The following is a 19,668-nucleotide window of genomic DNA, read 5'->3' as shown; positions in this document are numbered from 1 at the left end:
TTTTGCTAAAAAGCTTGTCAAAATAATGAGTTTAAATGCTGTGGTTATCAGGGAGTCGGCTCAGTTTTTATGTAATGCACTGGACTATAACTGCTTTTTCGTTTAACCTGATTATATAAATTTGTTTAACAGAATGTGCCGTGTTTATGTGGAGGTTGCTATTTATTTCTGTAGCATATCTATTTTATAGTAAAGCGTATTTTAAAGTGTCCTAGTTGTTGTTGTTCTGTTTTTAATTCAGTAAAGCAGTAAACTCATCAAACAACTTTACCTTGTATCTATGTAAATATCTTAAAATGCCGGAACAAGCGCCATCCTTCGTGTCTGCCGTCTTCTGATTTAATGTCATGCCTGGCATCGGCCTTATATGCGAAAGATGTAAAATTGTCATTTGAGTCAAGTTAAAGGCTTGTCGGAGCTCAAAAGATATCAGTTTTTCATCACCTCCGGAATTGGTGTGCACGGAAAATTGTCCAATTACAGGAGCAGTATAAGCTGAGATGTATTGCACTAAATGCTTTTTATTGCCAATCTCGCGTGATTCTTTATTCACTATCATGTTTATTTTAAATCTTTATTTTGTATTGATTGATGTCGTATATTCTCATTCGCGTTCACCAGAGTGATGATTTATCATAATTAAACCTCTGGCCCCAAACTTCTTAAGTCCCTTATAACAGGATAAAGCTAATCGCACTATTTTTGTTGTTCTATAAAATGTGTTATATTTACTTCTTCAAGAATTGTTAGAAATTATGTAGGAATAATCGGTATCATTATCAAAATAAACCATTTTTCATTTATCAAAATCCATTTTTCATTTATCAGAATCCATTTTCAATATGTATTTTGGCTAATTGAAATTAGCGACTTAAGCCTGTTAAGCTTAAGAAGTTTCGAAAAATTGGGGCCAGATGAATGAGAATGTTTATTCTATGTGTGGTCATTTGTAATAACACTTGCCGCCAAGATTTATACTTCAAATCGTTAGGTTGTACGTCTGCCGAGTGGATATTGTCGTTCATTAAACATGGGTGTCGGCCACAATGATATATGTCCAGTGAGATTGTGAGGCAAAGTACACAAACTACTTTAATCCTGGTTGGCGCTACCCTTTTCTTCGACGTGCTCCAGAATAATCGAAAAGAACTGACACGAGGGAGTCACGTTTAAAGTCACTCCCGAAAAAAGGCAAAGTACATTTATTTTGAAATTGCGATCGAACCTTCGAGCCCTGGATTAACAATCAAAGATCTCAACACCATTATCCGATTCGATGGATCTACGACTTTTAAAAAGTGTTTGTATCCAAAAAAAAGTTAATAATTACTGTCAGAGCTTTTTTAAGAGCAACACTTTACATGTTATCGATATCAAATGTATTTCAAAGTATAGAAATAAATCACAATGGACACGACTTTTTCCTTAAGTATATTTATTTGGACAAATCAACAGATTTTTGTATGTTATAACAGAACAGAACAGAACATTTATTTCCAGGAAGGTCATAGACCCATCTGGCAAAACATGTACATACACAATGGCGACAAAAGCAGCAATAACACAATTTATGAAAAAGAATTGATATAAATAAATCATATATAAATAAATACATACTTATGCAGATATAGAGGGGTGCACTAACACTGTGTACTTCTTAACAAACAAATAGACGACAATTACAACAAACCTAAACACATTACATGGGATTCAACGTAGTATTTCTTAATTCAAATGCTTTGAAAATATACATACTTAAATTTTTCAAAATTGCTTCATTTTCGACATTAAAAAGTTCCATTAATTTATGCATACTGGGACGTTGTCTATAATACCTAGGAAGATATCTAACTCTGAGTTCAGTATATAATGTGCACTCTATAACAAAATGATACTCGTCTTCTAATAAATTACAAATGGTTACATATGCGTTCGTTTAATGGTGTTGATTGCGGTCTATTCCATCTACCTCTTTCAATGCTTAATCTGTGTGAGGATAGCCGCAATTTTGACCTCTGGTAGATATTCCAGAAATAATCATATACACGAGGTAAGGATAATTTCAAGAAAGATTCACAAGAAACAGGATAATACTGAAGACAATGTAGAGGCCTCTATCTTGGTTATTGTCATCTACTTCGCAGCACAAACAGGCAGTGGTGCAAAGTTTGTAAGTAGACGTGCGAAGATGTTCGCGAACTGCACAAATCAACTGTAGGATAACGACGCCTACTCCGTTGAGAAGGACTCTTAATATATCTCTGACGTTTTCCTCCATCCAGTAAGGGTAATAAGTGCAGAGCATACGCAATTGGCCCTGTACGTAATTTCGATGATAGAAGAAGGGAAAACGGAAAGTATGCAAATTGTGACAATCAAGCTGAACATATGTTTGAATTTCTCTTATTTTCATTCTTTGGTATGGCCACCGATGTAGTTAACCTGCACAGAATTGAGAATGGTTCCATGAGATTCTACGAAATCGTTCATTTCCAGTTTGCGTTTATATTTGGACAAGGTATCTCCAAACCATGCAATGCACTATTTTTCTGAATTTCATCAATTTCAAGAAATAGTTCATAGAATTTCAACCAACCAACTGTGATGTCTACTAGGATAAGAAACACAGAAGTTATTTTATACACACTTTTACAGTAGCCCATTTTGAAACAAAAATCAATCATGGCAGATGAAAACGTCGAATAGTTTTGAAGTTGAGATTAATGCAACATCAGCGGTTTGTTTCGAAAACAATGGAAACAAATTGCTTTAATATTATATAAGCACATATGCTTGGAAAATGCAATGCATTGGTTTACAAGCTGAATTTTCAGTTGAAAAATGTTACAAACCATCGAATTGCGAGCAAATCAATTTTCGATCAATGCAAAAACTAAATGAAAGAATTTTCAATAAATTTGATGGAGTAAATTTGCTTTTAAATTTCTGAAAGAATTTAACCATATTTATAATATTATCGTAATTTAATATAGCATGTCACACGCTGCAATATTCAATAGTTGATTTTCATGGGACTATACAAGTATAGCTTAGAATGTTATGGTTTTGTGTGATATGGTATGATACGTTGTACTTTACTATGCCATGCTGCGCTATTCTATGCTATGTTTTGGTTTTGTATTGCAATGTATGGTTTGATATATTCTGTTATTGTGTGGTGTGGTATTTAAACAGTGTTTTTAAAAGAAAATTACATTAGCATCAAGATATTCAATTAGAACGCGAGTTTAACTCGACTCGAGACCTTTCGTAAATACATTGAATATGCATCAATACATCTTTCCAAAGCTTCTGACGAAAACAACAGTCAAATTTCCATTTAGCCATTTATTGTGTTTACTAAGCGAACTATTTAAAAACGTATGTAGAGTATGTAGAGTATGACATTCGCGGTCACAGTTAGTTATTATTTCATTTTGATGCTCTAAACAATGTCTCAAACAAAAATAAAAAATACCTGCTACAGAGTAAGGTATATGCTATGAGAATATAAATGTATATAAATGTATACACAGTTCATTGACAAATACAACAATTCATCAATAAATGTACGCTACTTTCAAATGTTGGAAAATTTACAGAATACTATTTCATGCTTCGGAGAACGGTTGATATTACCCTGTTACACACAAAAACTATTTACATAACTGTGCCGTCAATATACGTTTTTAATGTGAAATACGTGTTGTATGTATGTATATGGACGTGCATCATATTATTAGTGTCCGACATGTTAGCTACATAGTAGTTATACTCTGTTTACATCCGGAAACTTTGACCTCAATGTACTCATTTGCATGTTGTTAACATAGCCTACGGTGCAAGAGTGTTATTTACCCTTTTTTAAAATTAGTGTAATGACTATCCAAATTTAGTAACCTATTCACAGAAAATGTTTCATACACACTGTCAAAGAAACATGGCGTTGGTCGAATCTTTTATTTTTGCCACTGTGTCAATAGATTGCAAGGAACATAGCATGCACTCTTCAAACATTACCGATGATGAAATATTAAATAATGACTAAGGTATATTTATGTCTGCCGGGAACCTTATAGAACACGTCGGTTAGAATCATTTTCAATTGAACTGTTCTATACAGATCTTCAGCGTAAAAATATCCGGCAACCATTTCACAAGATTCCGACAGCATTTCAGCGAGATTTTTCCGCATAAAAAACATATCTTTTTTTTACTTTACACAAAGAGGTATAATTCCGTACGCATGGCTCTCTTTCTAGGAAAACATATATTTATTTTTACATTTATACGTATAGCTCCTTTCAGAAATAAACCATTACCGTGTAAGCAAAGGATATATATTTCTTCCTTTCTCTATTGCGTTTTATAGAGATATGAGGGGAATTAGTCTTAACACCCTTTTTCGGACACGATAATAATATATATTGAAGAAACTTTGATCTAGATTTCGACCAAACATGAGTAATGTTATAAATAGGATCTTAAACTCGTAAAGATTTTGCATCAATGCGTCAGCAGAGCCTTTTTATATCGTTTAAAAAGGAACTCGTCTAACTAATTCGACACACAATACACAATGAATTGATATCCTCTATTTTTCGCGTGCATTTGTTATTCACGATGAGTCAGATTTCAAACTAATTCATTTTATATACATAATTTGAAGTTTACTTCCTTAATTTTAATATATCATATGCTATTTTAAGATTATGCGCTCTTATTTCATATGATATCGCATTCCCTAAACCTCGATGTAAATGGTTTTCATTTGATGACATGGCTTTTTATTCCCCATAGATAGATGTCGAAATGGTAAGTAATATTACATTTATGGCATAAATCATTTTATTAACCGGTAGAGCGTTTATAGTCATTTAGTTAGGTATTAACAATTTTATATAATTGTTAAGGCTGACAAAAGTTAAAAAAAGAAAATAATGTAACTATTTTAAAAACAAGGAAGTAAATTCGTGGTCAGAAATTAATTGATTAAAATTAAACTGTGAGTGTCTTTGTGGCATCTTCGCTCATTTAGTGACGAATTTTGGGGCGTTGTCATTTAATACTTTAATAACAAAACTATTATTCTAGCAATTATTATCCCCTTGCACCTACGTTGCAATAAATATACAACAGGTATACGACAGGTAAATGTTGGGGAAATAACTAGGACATACGCGGTAGTGCAAGTCAAAAGTAAAGTTGTTGTTTTTCGACCGAAAATGATGTGGTAGACCCTTGTAAAACAAGGACGAGAGTGTAAAACATAGTCAGATATAATTTGACCTCGTCAAAGTCACAGAATTATGCAGTAACTAAACAAATGATCCTTAAATTACAATTTTGTTTATGTGAAGATGAAACGTCACAGTTTCCAGCCTGTGACTATAAAAGGAATGGGATTCTAATGATAAAAATGGCGGCCACCGCTGAAGATTAGTGGACTGTAAACTACCAAATTGTGGTCCGAAAATCATATAACCTGCAAATGTCTAGATAAGCGCATGGAACAACCATGTCAGATCATTTTGGTGATAAGAAGACTTTATTATAAAACACTTAGCAACTTCTGTCTCAAAGCAGATGTTTCAAGTAACTGCAAGTTATGCCACACTTGCGATAAGGTAGAGAAACCTACCAGACAATACAACACCCTATTTACAGTCTATTCCTGCATTCGATGTGTCTTTAAGTGGAACCACTATAGAGTGTGTTGGTCCCCTACCTGGAACTATGTCTGATTCAACTGAATCCCTTGTGACAATCATGTGTGCTTCAACACGCTTCTCTGAAATTATTCCGCTAAAGAATAATAAAACTAAGAATTTTTTAAAGGTTGTTGTGTTATTTGTTTACATTTTTACTTCCAAAACCATTTCAGTCCGATTAAAGGTCAAGCTTTATGTCAGACATTTTCTAACAGGTTATTTACGAGTTAAACATCCAGCTTATTTTATAAAAAAAGTTAAACAAATATCCGAAAACAGATGCTACGTTAAAAAAGAGTACTTATTTTTGTTTTCAACATTTTGAAGTTTATTTGACTATTTCACAATCATCCATTGTTGTTTTAGTGATCACAATCCCCTCAGTTTCTTACACTTATTGAAACAAATTAAAGGTTGCTGAGAGTTTGATTTTGCAGGAAAATAATCTTCAAATGAAACATATGAAGGAAAGAGTTAATCTAATTGCAGATTCTCTGTTCCGTTTGAAGTTTGTTTAATCAATATGATTATGCCTATTAATGTTTCATTTACATAGCATTGACGTCATATGGTTCAATAATGTCTCTTGAAAAATGTGCTTTACTCATTTCCCATACGCATTACTATCACATGTTGTATGTAATATAACTTTCTTTTAAAAATACATGTGATAGAAATGCGTTTGAAAAAAGAGTATAGCACCATTTTAATCTGATTGTCAAATAAACAAAAAAACATTCGTTTTTTCTGATATTTATTAAACTTTTCATTTCTTAGAAAGGCAAAGTATTACATGTATAAAAAGTAATTTATTTTTTCAATTTAGTGCAGTGTTTAAAAATGTAGAAGCTTCATTATTAGTGCCTTATATTCATGTAAGTGATACCACAAGTAGAAGTTTTAGAACAAACCATATTCTAAATAGATAGATAAAGTAAGTTAAAATTGTTGATGTATGGTCTGTAAATTTTTATTTGCTATACAAGGGATAACTAATCTGATCATTGGTCGAAGATTCTTCGAAAAGCTAAGCCTTTGTCAAAAATCACTTGTGTAAAGACATTTAGAAAATCTTGGTATAAAATAAATTATTAAACCTTCTGTGGGAAATATTCTGAAAGTGTTGTTGGATTGGAATAATACTCATAGATTGTGTACCATATTTTATGTGGAATATATTCTGTGGAAAATTAAAAAAAAACCGGATAAATAAATGCAATTTGTAAACATTTTGCAATTGAGCATTTTTCTTTATTCTTTATTATTAAAATTGTCGCATAACTTATTCGATTTTTTTAGAACTGGTATTAAATAAAAAAATTGTTGCTGCTTTTGTTGGTTTTGGAGGCTTAAGTGTGTTTATAGTTCTACCATTCGTGTTTCCCCATAAATACGTCAGCATACAATAAGCAATTCATCAAGCATACAGTCATTTCATGAATAACATTGGATATTTCAAATGATTTTCTTTTTATATATTCGAAGCACCTTTTGGTAGCAGCCATCGACTTCGGGACAACATATTCAAGCTGGGCGTTCGCGTTCAGCCATGACTATGATAACGACCCGACGAAAGTATCCGCAAAACAGTGGAATGGTCACGAATCTCTAAAAGGTACACTTTAATTTGAATTTAATCATAGTAGTTAATATGTGGACAGCTTTAAGCTGTTTTAAAACACATTGACTGGAGCTCGATTAAGGTTGAAATAAAAAAAGAAACGAGAGAACATAGGGTATATCATGATAGGACGCTTTTATGGTTACCTGCATCACTTCGAGTTCGGTGTGTAAACACGTTTCTGTCGAGACCGCAGGTCGAGACAGATATATGTTTACTTACCGAACGAGTCGTGATACAGGTCACCAGAAAAAGCGTTTTATCGTAAAATTCTATTTATTATGTACCTGCATATTTATTCTTTCTTTTTATTCTTCGGTTTCAATTTGATTTAAATTTACCGCCGTCTGTCAAATGCGCGTATGAATTCGAATGTGTTTGTGTAATGAGAGTCAAGGGAGGCTACTATAGCGAAACGAAGACAGAAGTTACAGAATTCACTTTATTGAACAAAATAAGAACAAAATATTTTGAGGTTTAGCAAAATTAACAAATTCTTATACGAAAACAATTAGTAAATGTTACAGCTCAAAAAACAACAACAAAACGGTACTTATTTTACGGGTTTACACTTATGGTCGTTTCCTGTAAACATAACGTGGCCATTATTAACAAAGTAAATAATTTTGACGATCATAATATGCAGAATCGAGGGAAGTTCGTGACTCAATCGCTATTTCTATCTATGACGCGAATTCGCTTTCTTTATTGTATTGGCGAGCTGCCTATATTATGATAATAAACGGTGCATAATGCAACAACTTATGAACTTCGAAATGAACAACTAGTCCACTGAAGTAGCTGTCTAGATAGATGAGAACCATGTTCTTAAATATTTACATGCTTCTGGAACGTGAGTAAAGTTAGATCATTTAATGTTTTTAAAAGTTGACAGGTTTTACCAGTTTTTTGGTCACTCTATTTTTAGCAACGCGAAAGTAGTTCTGAGATTACACATGGTACTCGCATGATACGACAGAAAACGACAGTATCATGATACGGATTTTTCAATATAGTACTGTATTTTCACAGCTTTTCACTGAGAAGGAATTTGACAGGCATAAAAAACCCATATATAATGGGTATATCGAATGGTATTTCATTGACGTTTATTACAGATCTTAACATGGGAACATTGTGCTCAGTACAGTTTTAAGCTTTAAAGTTTTCATGGGATATTATGTTTGCCGTAATACTAAACATTAAATTCTGACTGTTCAAGTTGTATTCATTGATGGTTTAATGAAAGCTCACATTATTGGTTAAATGTTCAATGCCCTTTTTCGAATATGCCGTTTGTCATGCAACACAATAACTATTTCTAGGCCCTACTTCTGTATTGATCAAGCCCGATGGGAAAACATTGCATTCGTTCGCGTTTGATGCTGAAGCCAAATACGCCGAACTTATTGAAGAAGACAAACATAAAGACTGGTACTTCTTTAAAATGATGTTATGGAAACAGGTACAACTTTCCTTATAACGTTGAATATTTTAAAATACTTTTAAAGTGTACACATCTACAATAAATGGCAGTGATTTTTTCCATAATCTAGGTGATTTTTCATTTCATTCAAAATTAATTCACTGTTTCAGTTTTGTTTGTATTTTAAAAACAAAATTCACACCACACTGACCAAGCATAGTACATCCCAAAACATTAGTTTAACCAAAAGGGTAACGAATGAAATTATTAATTTTGGAAAGACATACGGACTAAGGAATCATACTCGTCGGATATCAATGACTGACCCATTACGAGTAACAAAATGTGGTATCCAACAATGCCAAACAATCATCATTTAAGTCTACATACAGTGACACAGAGACAGCTTGAGTTTCGAAGATGTGTATTCAAGAATCAAGATTGTTTTCTAAAAGGCCTTAATCAGGTCACTGATAAGATAATACCAGATTTAAACAGTTACAAGCATTACAACGGATCAGACAAAAATTCCGGAATGTAATTATTATCTAAATATACAGCAAGATGCATATTTTAAATAAATTTCTACTGTTACTTGGTACAGTTACACAATGACAACAATACAAATGCAAAGGTGAAGGTCAATCTACATCTTTGCTTGTACATTTTTCTTTCAGAAACTCAATAGAAATTTGATGTTAGAAGCTGAAAATGGTCAAAAGTTATTGGCAAGAACCGTATTCGCGTTGTCCATAAAGTAAGGTTTGGTCCTTCATGGATTTGGTATCACATATATAAACCCGACAAACATTATTATTACCAGGTATATTTGCATTATTTTAATATCATATTTTTATTTTAATATCATATTTTAATGGCTGACACATTTGATAAAAAAACGCCTGTGATTTTCAGACCTTTTTGTCGGGTTATAACCATACTAACAATATCTGTCATGTGTTTCCGTTCCGGATAGAAAAATCCGACCCGAAGGCACCTGCGCTGCTAGGTAACGAGGCTTTCTAGCATACATTTAATTACATATTTTGTGAAGAAAATATATATAAAGGCGCATTTTTGTACATATCATCAAAAAGCGCGTGCGATGATGTTTACGGACGTCATGACGCGCAGTAATTTGTATTCACTGCTTACGTCAATAAGTTCCATCGACATTACGTCTTTTCAGGGTTATTTTGTTTTGTTTTTTAAAGTTTATTTTTGTCAAGTTAATGTAAATGGAACTCATCTATTTAAATTTCATAATTATGATTACATAACGTATATTATAAAAGAAATTGAAATTATTACGTCACAGCGCGTGACTCATCTGGCATGGGGGGTGCCAGATGGAGTTTTCCAGCACGGCTAAATTCACCGGAAATGCCTATCCGGTGTGCTAGAAAAACTAGTTCAAGACCGCTTTTAATGGCAGTTAATAAGGCGGTAAACCCATCATCTATCGGTAAAGCTATTTTGAAACGTGCGTAGAATGTATGTGGTGTGTGTATTGCATCATGTAATGTTTATACAATTGTGTATCTAGTTTTTACTGTTTTGGTCCATACCTAGTACCTCTAACACATTAATTGGGACGATGAGGCTTACACTTTCAATTTTGGTGTTATTGATAATTAATTGGACTCGTGTAAGCTTACGGCTATACTCACTAATAGTGAAATCGTGTTACACTGACGGTCCGATCATTCATCCGTAAAGCTATTTTGATGTCTGTTTGTGATGATAACACGTGTTTGCCTCTAGTTTATTGTCATTTTGTCATTTGCCGTGTGTCTATTAACAGGCTTTTTTTTAATTTTCGACTACAGGGCTTGCCCCTTGTAGATCTCATTGTATAATTATCCTTATAGTTTAAGTATTTTTCAGCTGTAAGTCAAATGGCATATACTAAAGCAATTAGTATATTAATTGCATTAAAATCCAGTGTCTGTTATAGCTGTATGTTGTATGTACTGTCTTGTTAAAATAGATATCTGAAGGAAGACCTATTGGCTGTTTCTAATGATCGAATAGCGGACGCTGTTTTACCGACAGAAATACACTGGGTTTTGACAGTCCCTGCCATCTGGAACAATGCAGCAAAACAGTTCATGCGGGAAGCTGCGGAAGAGGTAGTTATGCTAATCATTGTTAATACCATTTTCAAGTCATAGTAATAGTTCGGAGAAGACATGATCTACCGACTGACGAACCAACCGACCAACCACTGACATGCAAACTGACTAACATTACTTTTTACGAACATTAATGACTATCTAAATTGATGTAGCATAACACTGATAGTATGTTTGAATACATGCTCCAATAACATTTTGTTTAATATAATATATTTTTGATATTTTAATACTGACTTTTGGGTTAGTTTAGTTTTATATCATGCTGTTGAATAATGAATATGTTTAAGCATTGTTTAAACTACTCTGTTCTTTGCTATTCTATTACATCATGTTCAATTCTATTATATTTTTATTCTATTTGATCCACTCTGTTCTATTTTATTATGTTTAAGGCTATTTTATTTAACTATATCATATTCTTCTCTACACTTCTCTTTTCTATGCTATTGTTTATACATGTATGTAGTTTGCTATAGTATTTTATTGCATATTGTTCTCTTTTATTTTATAATATTCAGTTTTATGCTATTCAGTTTTATGCTATCCAGATATATTATATTCTACTCTGTTCTGTTTTACAATGTCCTATATACTTTAGATATAATTTGTAATTCCGAAGATTTCCCTTTCCCTTTCCGGACATAAGAAGTTCTGGGGATAAATTGCAATATACTTTATTTATACATAGGCGGGAATAGAATCACATATGCTGACCATTGCACTTGAGCCGGAAGCTGCCTCTCTTTTTTGTCGTCATCTTTCGGTTGAAAAGAGTGGGGATCAATTGTCATTGGCATCTCTGCAAGCTGGAAGCCAATATCTTGTACTCGATGCTGGAGGTTTGTCGCAATTTCTTTAAGTACTACATTATAATAGTTCAAAATATTAATTTAAGCTACGTATGGATGAAAAATGATATCTTTGCACTGTTAATGTTAAGATATTCATTTTTATTGTGTATTTACCAGTTTCTGATATAATTACATCGTATAATCAATCTTTAACCGAGAAAAGGTCAAATATTTTGATATTTATAAATACATACAAATATGCACTTGTCATTATTACCTTTAACAAACCATTCGTGTACACTTAATCACTCACCCTACTACCGAAAACCGTTATTTACACTAGCTGCACATACATATCCGATTCTTTACGCCAACCTTTTATATGTAGCCGATCATTTGAGCTGGATCTTCTAACATTAACCGTTCTGATCATACGCTTCTCATGAAAACCCGTCTTTCATATTACGAATCCTTCCCACATAAACCGACCTTTCTTTTAACGCTTCTATCATAAACTGTCAATACACTAAGCCTTCTTACGTTAACCGTTATTTATATTTACCTGTACCATTTAACAAAATGATGTTATAACAAAACACAGGAGGAACTGTGGACATAACGGTGCACGAAGTTACGCCATCTGGTGGAGTCAAAGAGCTGTACAAGACGAGTGGTGGAGCTTGGGGTGGGACAAAAGTCAATGATTCCTTTGAAGAATTCATAGCTTGTTTGGTATATCAGTTCAATACTATCCAGTTGTATGTATTTTTAAGGATGTAGTGAAACCAAGTTGCTAAGTAAAACAACTAAATGAAACTTATAACACACCAAACTAATAAATTATCATAATATAAGAAAACGATAAATAAATGTTTTCAAAATACGTATAGGAAAATAAATCAAATAAATGTTTGCTGCATATGCGGCATTTGTCTTATAAATGCGTGTTGTTGATTGTCTTGGTACACATGTATTGGCCATTTAAGATAAAAGTGTAGTCCAAAAGTTCAAAAAAGACCACATGGATGATTATATAGAACTTCTTGGACGGTTTGAGGTAAAGAAGAGAGACGTCGATCCCGACAAGGATACAAAATTCGTCATGAGAGTTCCACTTACTTTTTTTACAACTGTTAAAAAACGACTCCACAAAGACTTTAAAAAAGCGGTCAAAAAGTCATCTTATTCAAATTCGGTATGGTATAATTGCTTGCTCTCATTTTATTACTTTTATTTTATTAAGCACGTGAATCATAATTTAGAAAATAAAGTGCTTGCTTTTGCTTCTCCTATAATATGGCGACACATACAGACATAATAATACCGAGAATATCACGTTGTGCTCTTTGGATACATAGTACGTACACAGGAATCAACTTGCTTGAAGACAACTACTTATATGAGTTCATTGGCAAAGCATACAATACCCCTTATGCGTGCTTCCTTTTTTCTTTCAGGTGTCCTTGTCTTCGGATAAACTAAATATCGATCCAACTGTTGCTCGAAGCTTTTTTAAAGAATCCATCGATAGCACTATAGAACATTTGAAAGATGTTTTGCAAAAACGAGAAAACACAGGCGTGAAAGCCATTTTGATGGTTGGTGGGTTTTCCGAGTCGAAAATGCTCAAAAAGGCTGTCAAACAAACATTCCCAACATTAAAAATGATTATTCCTGATGAAGCTGGTCTGGCAGTTCTTAAGGGAGCCGTGATGTTTGGACATGAGCCCAGTCAAATAGCCGAGAGAATAAGCAAATATACGTATGGTGTTTGTGTTCATACTTTATTTGATGAGAAAGTTCACCCTGAGTCAGCAAAGATCACTGACACTGACGGTAAAGATAGATGTCAGAACTTCTTTCATAAGCATGTAATAGCGGGACAGTCGCTGAAGGTCGGAGAGGCCCAAGCTGTTGAAATATACTCCATACCTCAAAACCATGAAGCGGTGATCACGGTATTCGCAACTGAAAGTAAAACTCCAGTTCTTGTAACTGATCCAGGATGCAGACAGGTTGGACAATGCAGCATTCCTATGGCCAATACTGAAGCTGACCGCGAGGTTTTAGTACGAATGATATTTGGTGGCACGGAAATAGACGTCGAATGCACCAAGAAAGCGACTGGCATAGTTTCGCATTTTAATATTGACTTTTTGTCGTGTATGTGAATGACGACGAGCTTGTTATATAATTAGGTCAGTGTACATATTACATAAACATGCATTTTATAGTATCTCATTTGTTCCGTAAATGTACACTGCAACAGACAAGCAAATATCTCTCATTTTATAATAGAACTGTGTGTAAGTTTAGTTGTGCTTGAAAGAAAATATTATAAAAAACAGGCTCTGCCACGAGTCATCTAATACACAATTTAATTCAACGAGTTCAGGAAATATGTAAGTAAGTAAACCTTTGGCGTTAGTTACATATACCTTGACGATTTGAATACAAATATGTATTATTTGATGACGAGTGTCAGATCCTTATATTACATGCTATTCCCAGTAAAAATAATCGTTTAACCTTCTCTAGTTATGAGCCGAATACTACAAAACCATTTCTCGCGCTACATGCATTACAGAAATGTTGTCCCAAGAATATTTTGAAACCACTGATACATCCGATCGTTTTAATTATGTTTAAAAGAAGAATGCACATTTAGATATCATGTAGTAAAAACATCAAAATATTATCCTTTTAACGAAATTTGCTGTATTTAAAATAATGACGTCATATCCTGTATAATATCATTATAATTAGCTCTATTCTTGCGACATCATTTTCTGTTTAAGCATATTAATAAGCGAACGTATTTGTGCTTTGAAAAAATCAAGACGAAATACCACACTTTACTCTTACCATGTAGATGGACAATGGTATTGTATTTAAATCAATCTTAATCATGAATACAAAATAAGAAATAACCAGTTTTTCTTGTCAACTAACTTTCGTACAAACATGCGGACTGATCTATATCTGAATTTAGAAATAAAGCAATACAGAAAAAGATTGCTATATTAAAGCTGCACTCTCACAGATTGAACGTTTTGTCAACTTGTTTATTTTTTGTCTTGGAACGAGCCAATTTTTGCGAAAATCCATGGAAACCAGTGTTATAAGACTGCTGACAAAAATTAGATTGCAGAATTTCGTATTTAAGTTAAAAAATTCATGTTTTTTGCATTTTTCTTAAACCGTTAGTTATAAAACATTATTTTTCGAGTGGAAAAATGCGATTCTGTGCTCAGATCTTTTGTTAACAGTCTTTTATTATTGGTTTACAGTGTTATAAGACTGCTGACAAAAAATTAGATTGCAGAATTTCATATTTAAGTTCAAAAATCCATGTTTTATGCAGGTAAAACAATAAGTATTGAAAGGACTCCAGGCAAACAACGAAGCATAAGTTCAAGTACTTGCAATATATATATAGTTATCTCCTTGTAGAAATATTTGATTTCAAATGTAAAATCTGATGTCTTTGAACTGAACGTATGGCAGCTGAGTTTGACAGTAAACCTTTGAACAAAAATGATTATTATGATTGTTTGTAATTATATGAACAAAGCACGATGAATACGTATATAATACACATACGAATAGTTTAGATCAATATTATTCCAATGCTCTTCACCTTTTGAACCTTCTTTTGTTTTTCTTTAGCATATCTATTTGACAGTGAAGCATTTTTTAAAGCTTCCGTGTTGTTGTTGTTTCGTTCTTAATACCTTATAGAAGTAAAATCAACTATTAAAACGATTGTATTTGGGTTGTTTTGTGATCAGCATTGACCGTCGGCTTAGCGAGCAGGCGGCACTAATGTAATGTATTCTCCCGATTCCCAGCAATGCCGATTTTTTTCTATTTTAATAAGGCTTTGGTTGTCTATTGCTTTTGGGGTCTCTATTTTTAACCATATTCAAAGTAAATAATATCTCAACGATCTTGTCGTTATCTGGATTAAGATAAGGAATATAGTTATATCCCTCACATCAATATAAACTTTAAAATTGTTTAGATCAAATGGATTTTGCTGTTTTTCCTCTTTTCACCATTAAAGTGACACTCTTATTCAAAATAAATACATACAAATTACAACATAAATTTTGACTGATAAACCTTTAACTATTTACTAAATAATGCATTTATGGAAAATAAGAATTACCCATAACAAGATTATAAGCATGAATTTAAAAGCAGAAAGCGCAAAAATATTTAATGATTGGAGAATGCATGCTAAAAGATTTGCAGTGGTCGACTATATTCTCATAAGGTAGAAATACCGCGTTGTATGCTGATTTATTTTTCAAATTAAACTCAGTATCCTTTATAATAACCTCTGTTTTTGATATTTATTCATCCTTTTTGAATATTAAAACAATAGTATTAATTGTGGTAAATCTTATTTGGGAGTAAAAGTGCATCTTTAATCAAAGCGCTTAAAGCATGAATGGCTTTTGGCTTGCAACGTTTTAAGAGTATAGTCATGTAATGTAAAAACATAATTATTAACATAAACATCTCGATCTCTAAAATATGCTTGCTCTTAATTTTTCTCGCGAGAGTTTAATGTTGATTCTCAATAAGATCATGAAGTATAAGTCACTTGAGATGTGGAATACATCAAATAGTTACTTATAAGGTATGGAGTAATACTCAATATCATATAAAACCTTATCCGGAGCTTTAGTTTCATTAACAATGCACTGTAACGGATAAAGCATTAAGAAATTTTTAGTAAAATCTACTCTACACTTTAAACTTAACTTATGCGTATTTGATTAACTACCAGTCTTACCAGGGTATGCCAGCTAAACCAACAAAATACATTGGACATATATATTCTACTCTTCAAACTTGACTAAGGCGCATTTAATTTACTAGCAGGGTATGCCAGCTAAACCCAATGCATCCCAGCAAATGCATTTGACATATTAATTTGGATTATGTTTAGGGCTTCTTTCTACAGCGCTAAATCACTCTGGATCGAATCACCCACATACTATTTATTTCCTTGTATGTTTGATGTACATGTATCTTAATAATGCCCTCAACATTGTCAATCGTGGAAAAAATGAACAGATTTATATAAAGTTTTGTTTTAATATGCACATGCATTATGCTACATACTCAAGATATTGGACTGAAATTACTGACACTTATATCAAATATTCACATACTTTCCGTTTCATTCGGCATCACATGACTATGACACAAAATGTAGCAGGTCGATAGCATGTCAACGTTTGACGCTATTTTATTTCAATGTTAAAAGCGTATAATATTCATTTAGTAATGGTTAAAAAGTTGTGAGTATGTACTTGCACAAGAGAATGGTTTTATCCGACACACATTTTACAAACATATGTTCAAACTAACAACCTTAATAAAAAATCTCAAGTATAAAAGCCGATTTCGGCAATTCAAAATATAGAAAATATAAATGAATGTATATAAATGAAACACAATCACCAAACAACTGATTGTAGGATAAAAAAAGTATTATAATTTCATTTAAAACACTATGAATTGATATTGTACGCCTTAGTAGCATTTAATTGCATAATAATAAGATCGATATTTTTTCGGATTTTAATGACTTCTCAAAGTGTATATACGGGGAATAAACCTGTCCGTACGATGACCCACATTCTATTCTTAACTACAATGTACATGTAGATAGTATCGGTCCCCGGCCGAAGCAAAATCTAAACACAGGTTTATATCATAATATATGTATTTATTTGATTTAGAACGCGTTCATTTTGAAACTATTTGCGGATTCTGCTTTTTATATTGCGTTCTGTAAGTCGCCGATATCAGAATAATTGTTTTTTGTACAATTTCAATTGTGTTATATTACGCAAATCGCAGCTTATTAGAACTTTATTAACAGCATAAAATATATTGAAAACTAATTTCAGCGCTACTTATAGCAAGCTAATTAATATTCAGAATGCAATCCGTAGCTATTAGAGCAGATTGCCTACTAGGTATTTTCGATGTTAATGTTAATGTTAATGTTTATTAGGTCGGTGATCACCGCAGTTCTAACTGCGCTGGGGTTGATACGCCCGTGCGCGCATTATTTCGCCAAAAGTTAAGAATGGTATGTCGATCTGCCGATGTGATTTCCGAGATACGGTTATAAAAGTCTGCAGGCCTAGCGTCACATTTTTATGCACATTTAGTGAATTATTAGTACTGATAAAACTACCATAATATTTTTCTGAACGAATAGTCATTATAAATGCACAGGTTTATACATTGATTTGCGTCATTTACGAAGATGATTTCGTTTTATCTATACGTTTATACATTTTGTGACCTTTAGTTATATAATATTTGATCTTTTATCTAAATTTAATAACTAAATGTAATTCAAATTAACTGAATTGTCTTTTTCACCAAATGTTTGTCCAAACTAACTTATAAGAAAATGTATATGCTTCGGAATTAAAACGCACAAGAAGGAGAAAAAAATGCAAGGTGTCGTCAATATTATACACTAAAACTCACAATGATATTTCTTGTTTAAGACTAACGAAAAAAATACGTATATTATTATATGTACGGTCGCATTAAGAATTTGGAGAGTTGAAATAGTCTACCGAGAGGTCAATTTTTCTTACAAGACTGATAAAACTACATGAATTCCTCATGGAAAGGTTAAAGGTGAAATATGAACTGAAAGTGAAAGTTAAAGTTGATAAGGGCGATAATGGAAATGAGGTGAAATTGAAGAATATACAAATAAAGAAAAGACTGACGATACACATTTGTAAATAGGCTACAACCGCCAGAACTATATATAGTGACTATAAATGACTTAGAAGATATCTCAATCATGCCATATCTGCAATTTATGTCGACATGCCCGAACGCAACCAGTTAGCAGTATCATTCACATCTAACACCACAAAAGCTAGCGTCTAAAATTTGACCGTCATTCCCGAGCAGGAACCAACACCATCACTGGAGTGAAGCTCACATCAATGGTATAAAGGGAATACCAGGACGCTGCAAAAACAAATCCCTATAAAACGTTTTCACAGAACCCCTGCACAGATCCTTTCTGACACGAACACAGGGATATCCGTGTTGGGCTGATCAAGCACAAGTTACACATCATGGTCCCATCGATAGTCTGACTGACTGCACTCAATGCCATTATTCCTGACCAAAAGATGTTTAACTGGCTCCAACTCCGGCCCTGCTACGTATTTCAAGACTGGTTTCCTTGTATGGAAAATGCAAACGGTACTTCAAATTCCTGACATTATTATAAGAACCAATCATTGGTGTCGGCCAACAAAAGAAAGCTTGAGGCGTTAAGCTTGTACGTTCATGCCCAGTTGCATGATACGCATGCACCAAAGCAGGTACCTATGTCTTCCAATCCTTCTCCTCCGCCGTTAAACTGCCGATCAGGTTTATTAGGGTCTGATTGAAACCGTTCTCCATGTCATATCCGGGAGATGGTTAGTGGTGGTACGGCTATTGTCGGCTTTGACGTTTTAAACAGCTCTCTTATCATGTGATACCTTCCGTGGTCACAGTGTAGGCGAATGTGAAAACCGTAGTAACAAACAAACTTTGTAAAATAAAACCGGCGGGAATCGCTTAAGTATAGTATTTGAAAAGGACCGTGATAACGAGAATGTTCTAAAGGTCACCAGAGCACATCTCGTGTGTAAGAAAATTAATATACATTTTCATCATCTCAAAGTGTTGAAAAGAATAGGACAAAGGTTTCATCCCTTTTCCTCGGAATTTTGCCTAATATTCAGCGTTCACAATCGTGTCCCTTTCTCTCGACATTGCAATCCATGAATCTAACAAAACCACCAACCAATGTTTGTACATCACATCATCCAGTACAAAAATAGCGACCATGCAAGAGGTAGCTTTCTCATAGGCTCTTCTTCTAACACATTTTGCGACTTGTGAGACGATGATCTCATCGAACAATCTG

The 19,668-nt window shown here is 33.3% G+C and overlaps 1 protein-coding gene across 1 annotated transcript; it reads left to right on the top strand.

Annotated features, from left to right (window-relative positions):
* The first annotated feature begins 4,720 nt into the window (after positions 1-4,720).
* On the top strand, positions 4,721-15,435 carry LOC128216806 (heat shock 70 kDa protein 12A-like). The gene is made up of 9 exons (XM_052923472.1): positions 4,721-4,815; positions 7,197-7,326; positions 8,658-8,797; positions 9,436-9,515; positions 10,749-10,890; positions 11,585-11,735; positions 12,289-12,419; positions 12,745-12,882; positions 13,145-15,435. The coding sequence occupies exons 1-9, from the start codon at positions 4,813-4,815 to the stop codon at positions 13,856-13,858; spliced, it is 1,629 nt and encodes a 542-aa protein (XP_052779432.1). The 5' UTR covers positions 4,721-4,812; the 3' UTR covers positions 13,859-15,435.
* The last annotated feature ends 4,233 nt before the right edge of the window (positions 15,436-19,668 follow it).

This window comes from Mya arenaria, chromosome 14 (genome assembly GCF_026914265.1).
Source record: "Mya arenaria isolate MELC-2E11 chromosome 14, ASM2691426v1".
In the NCBI taxonomy this organism is placed as follows: Eukaryota; Metazoa; Mollusca; class Bivalvia; order Myida; family Myidae; genus Mya; species Mya arenaria.
This window is presented reverse-complemented; position numbering and strand designations above follow the sequence as displayed.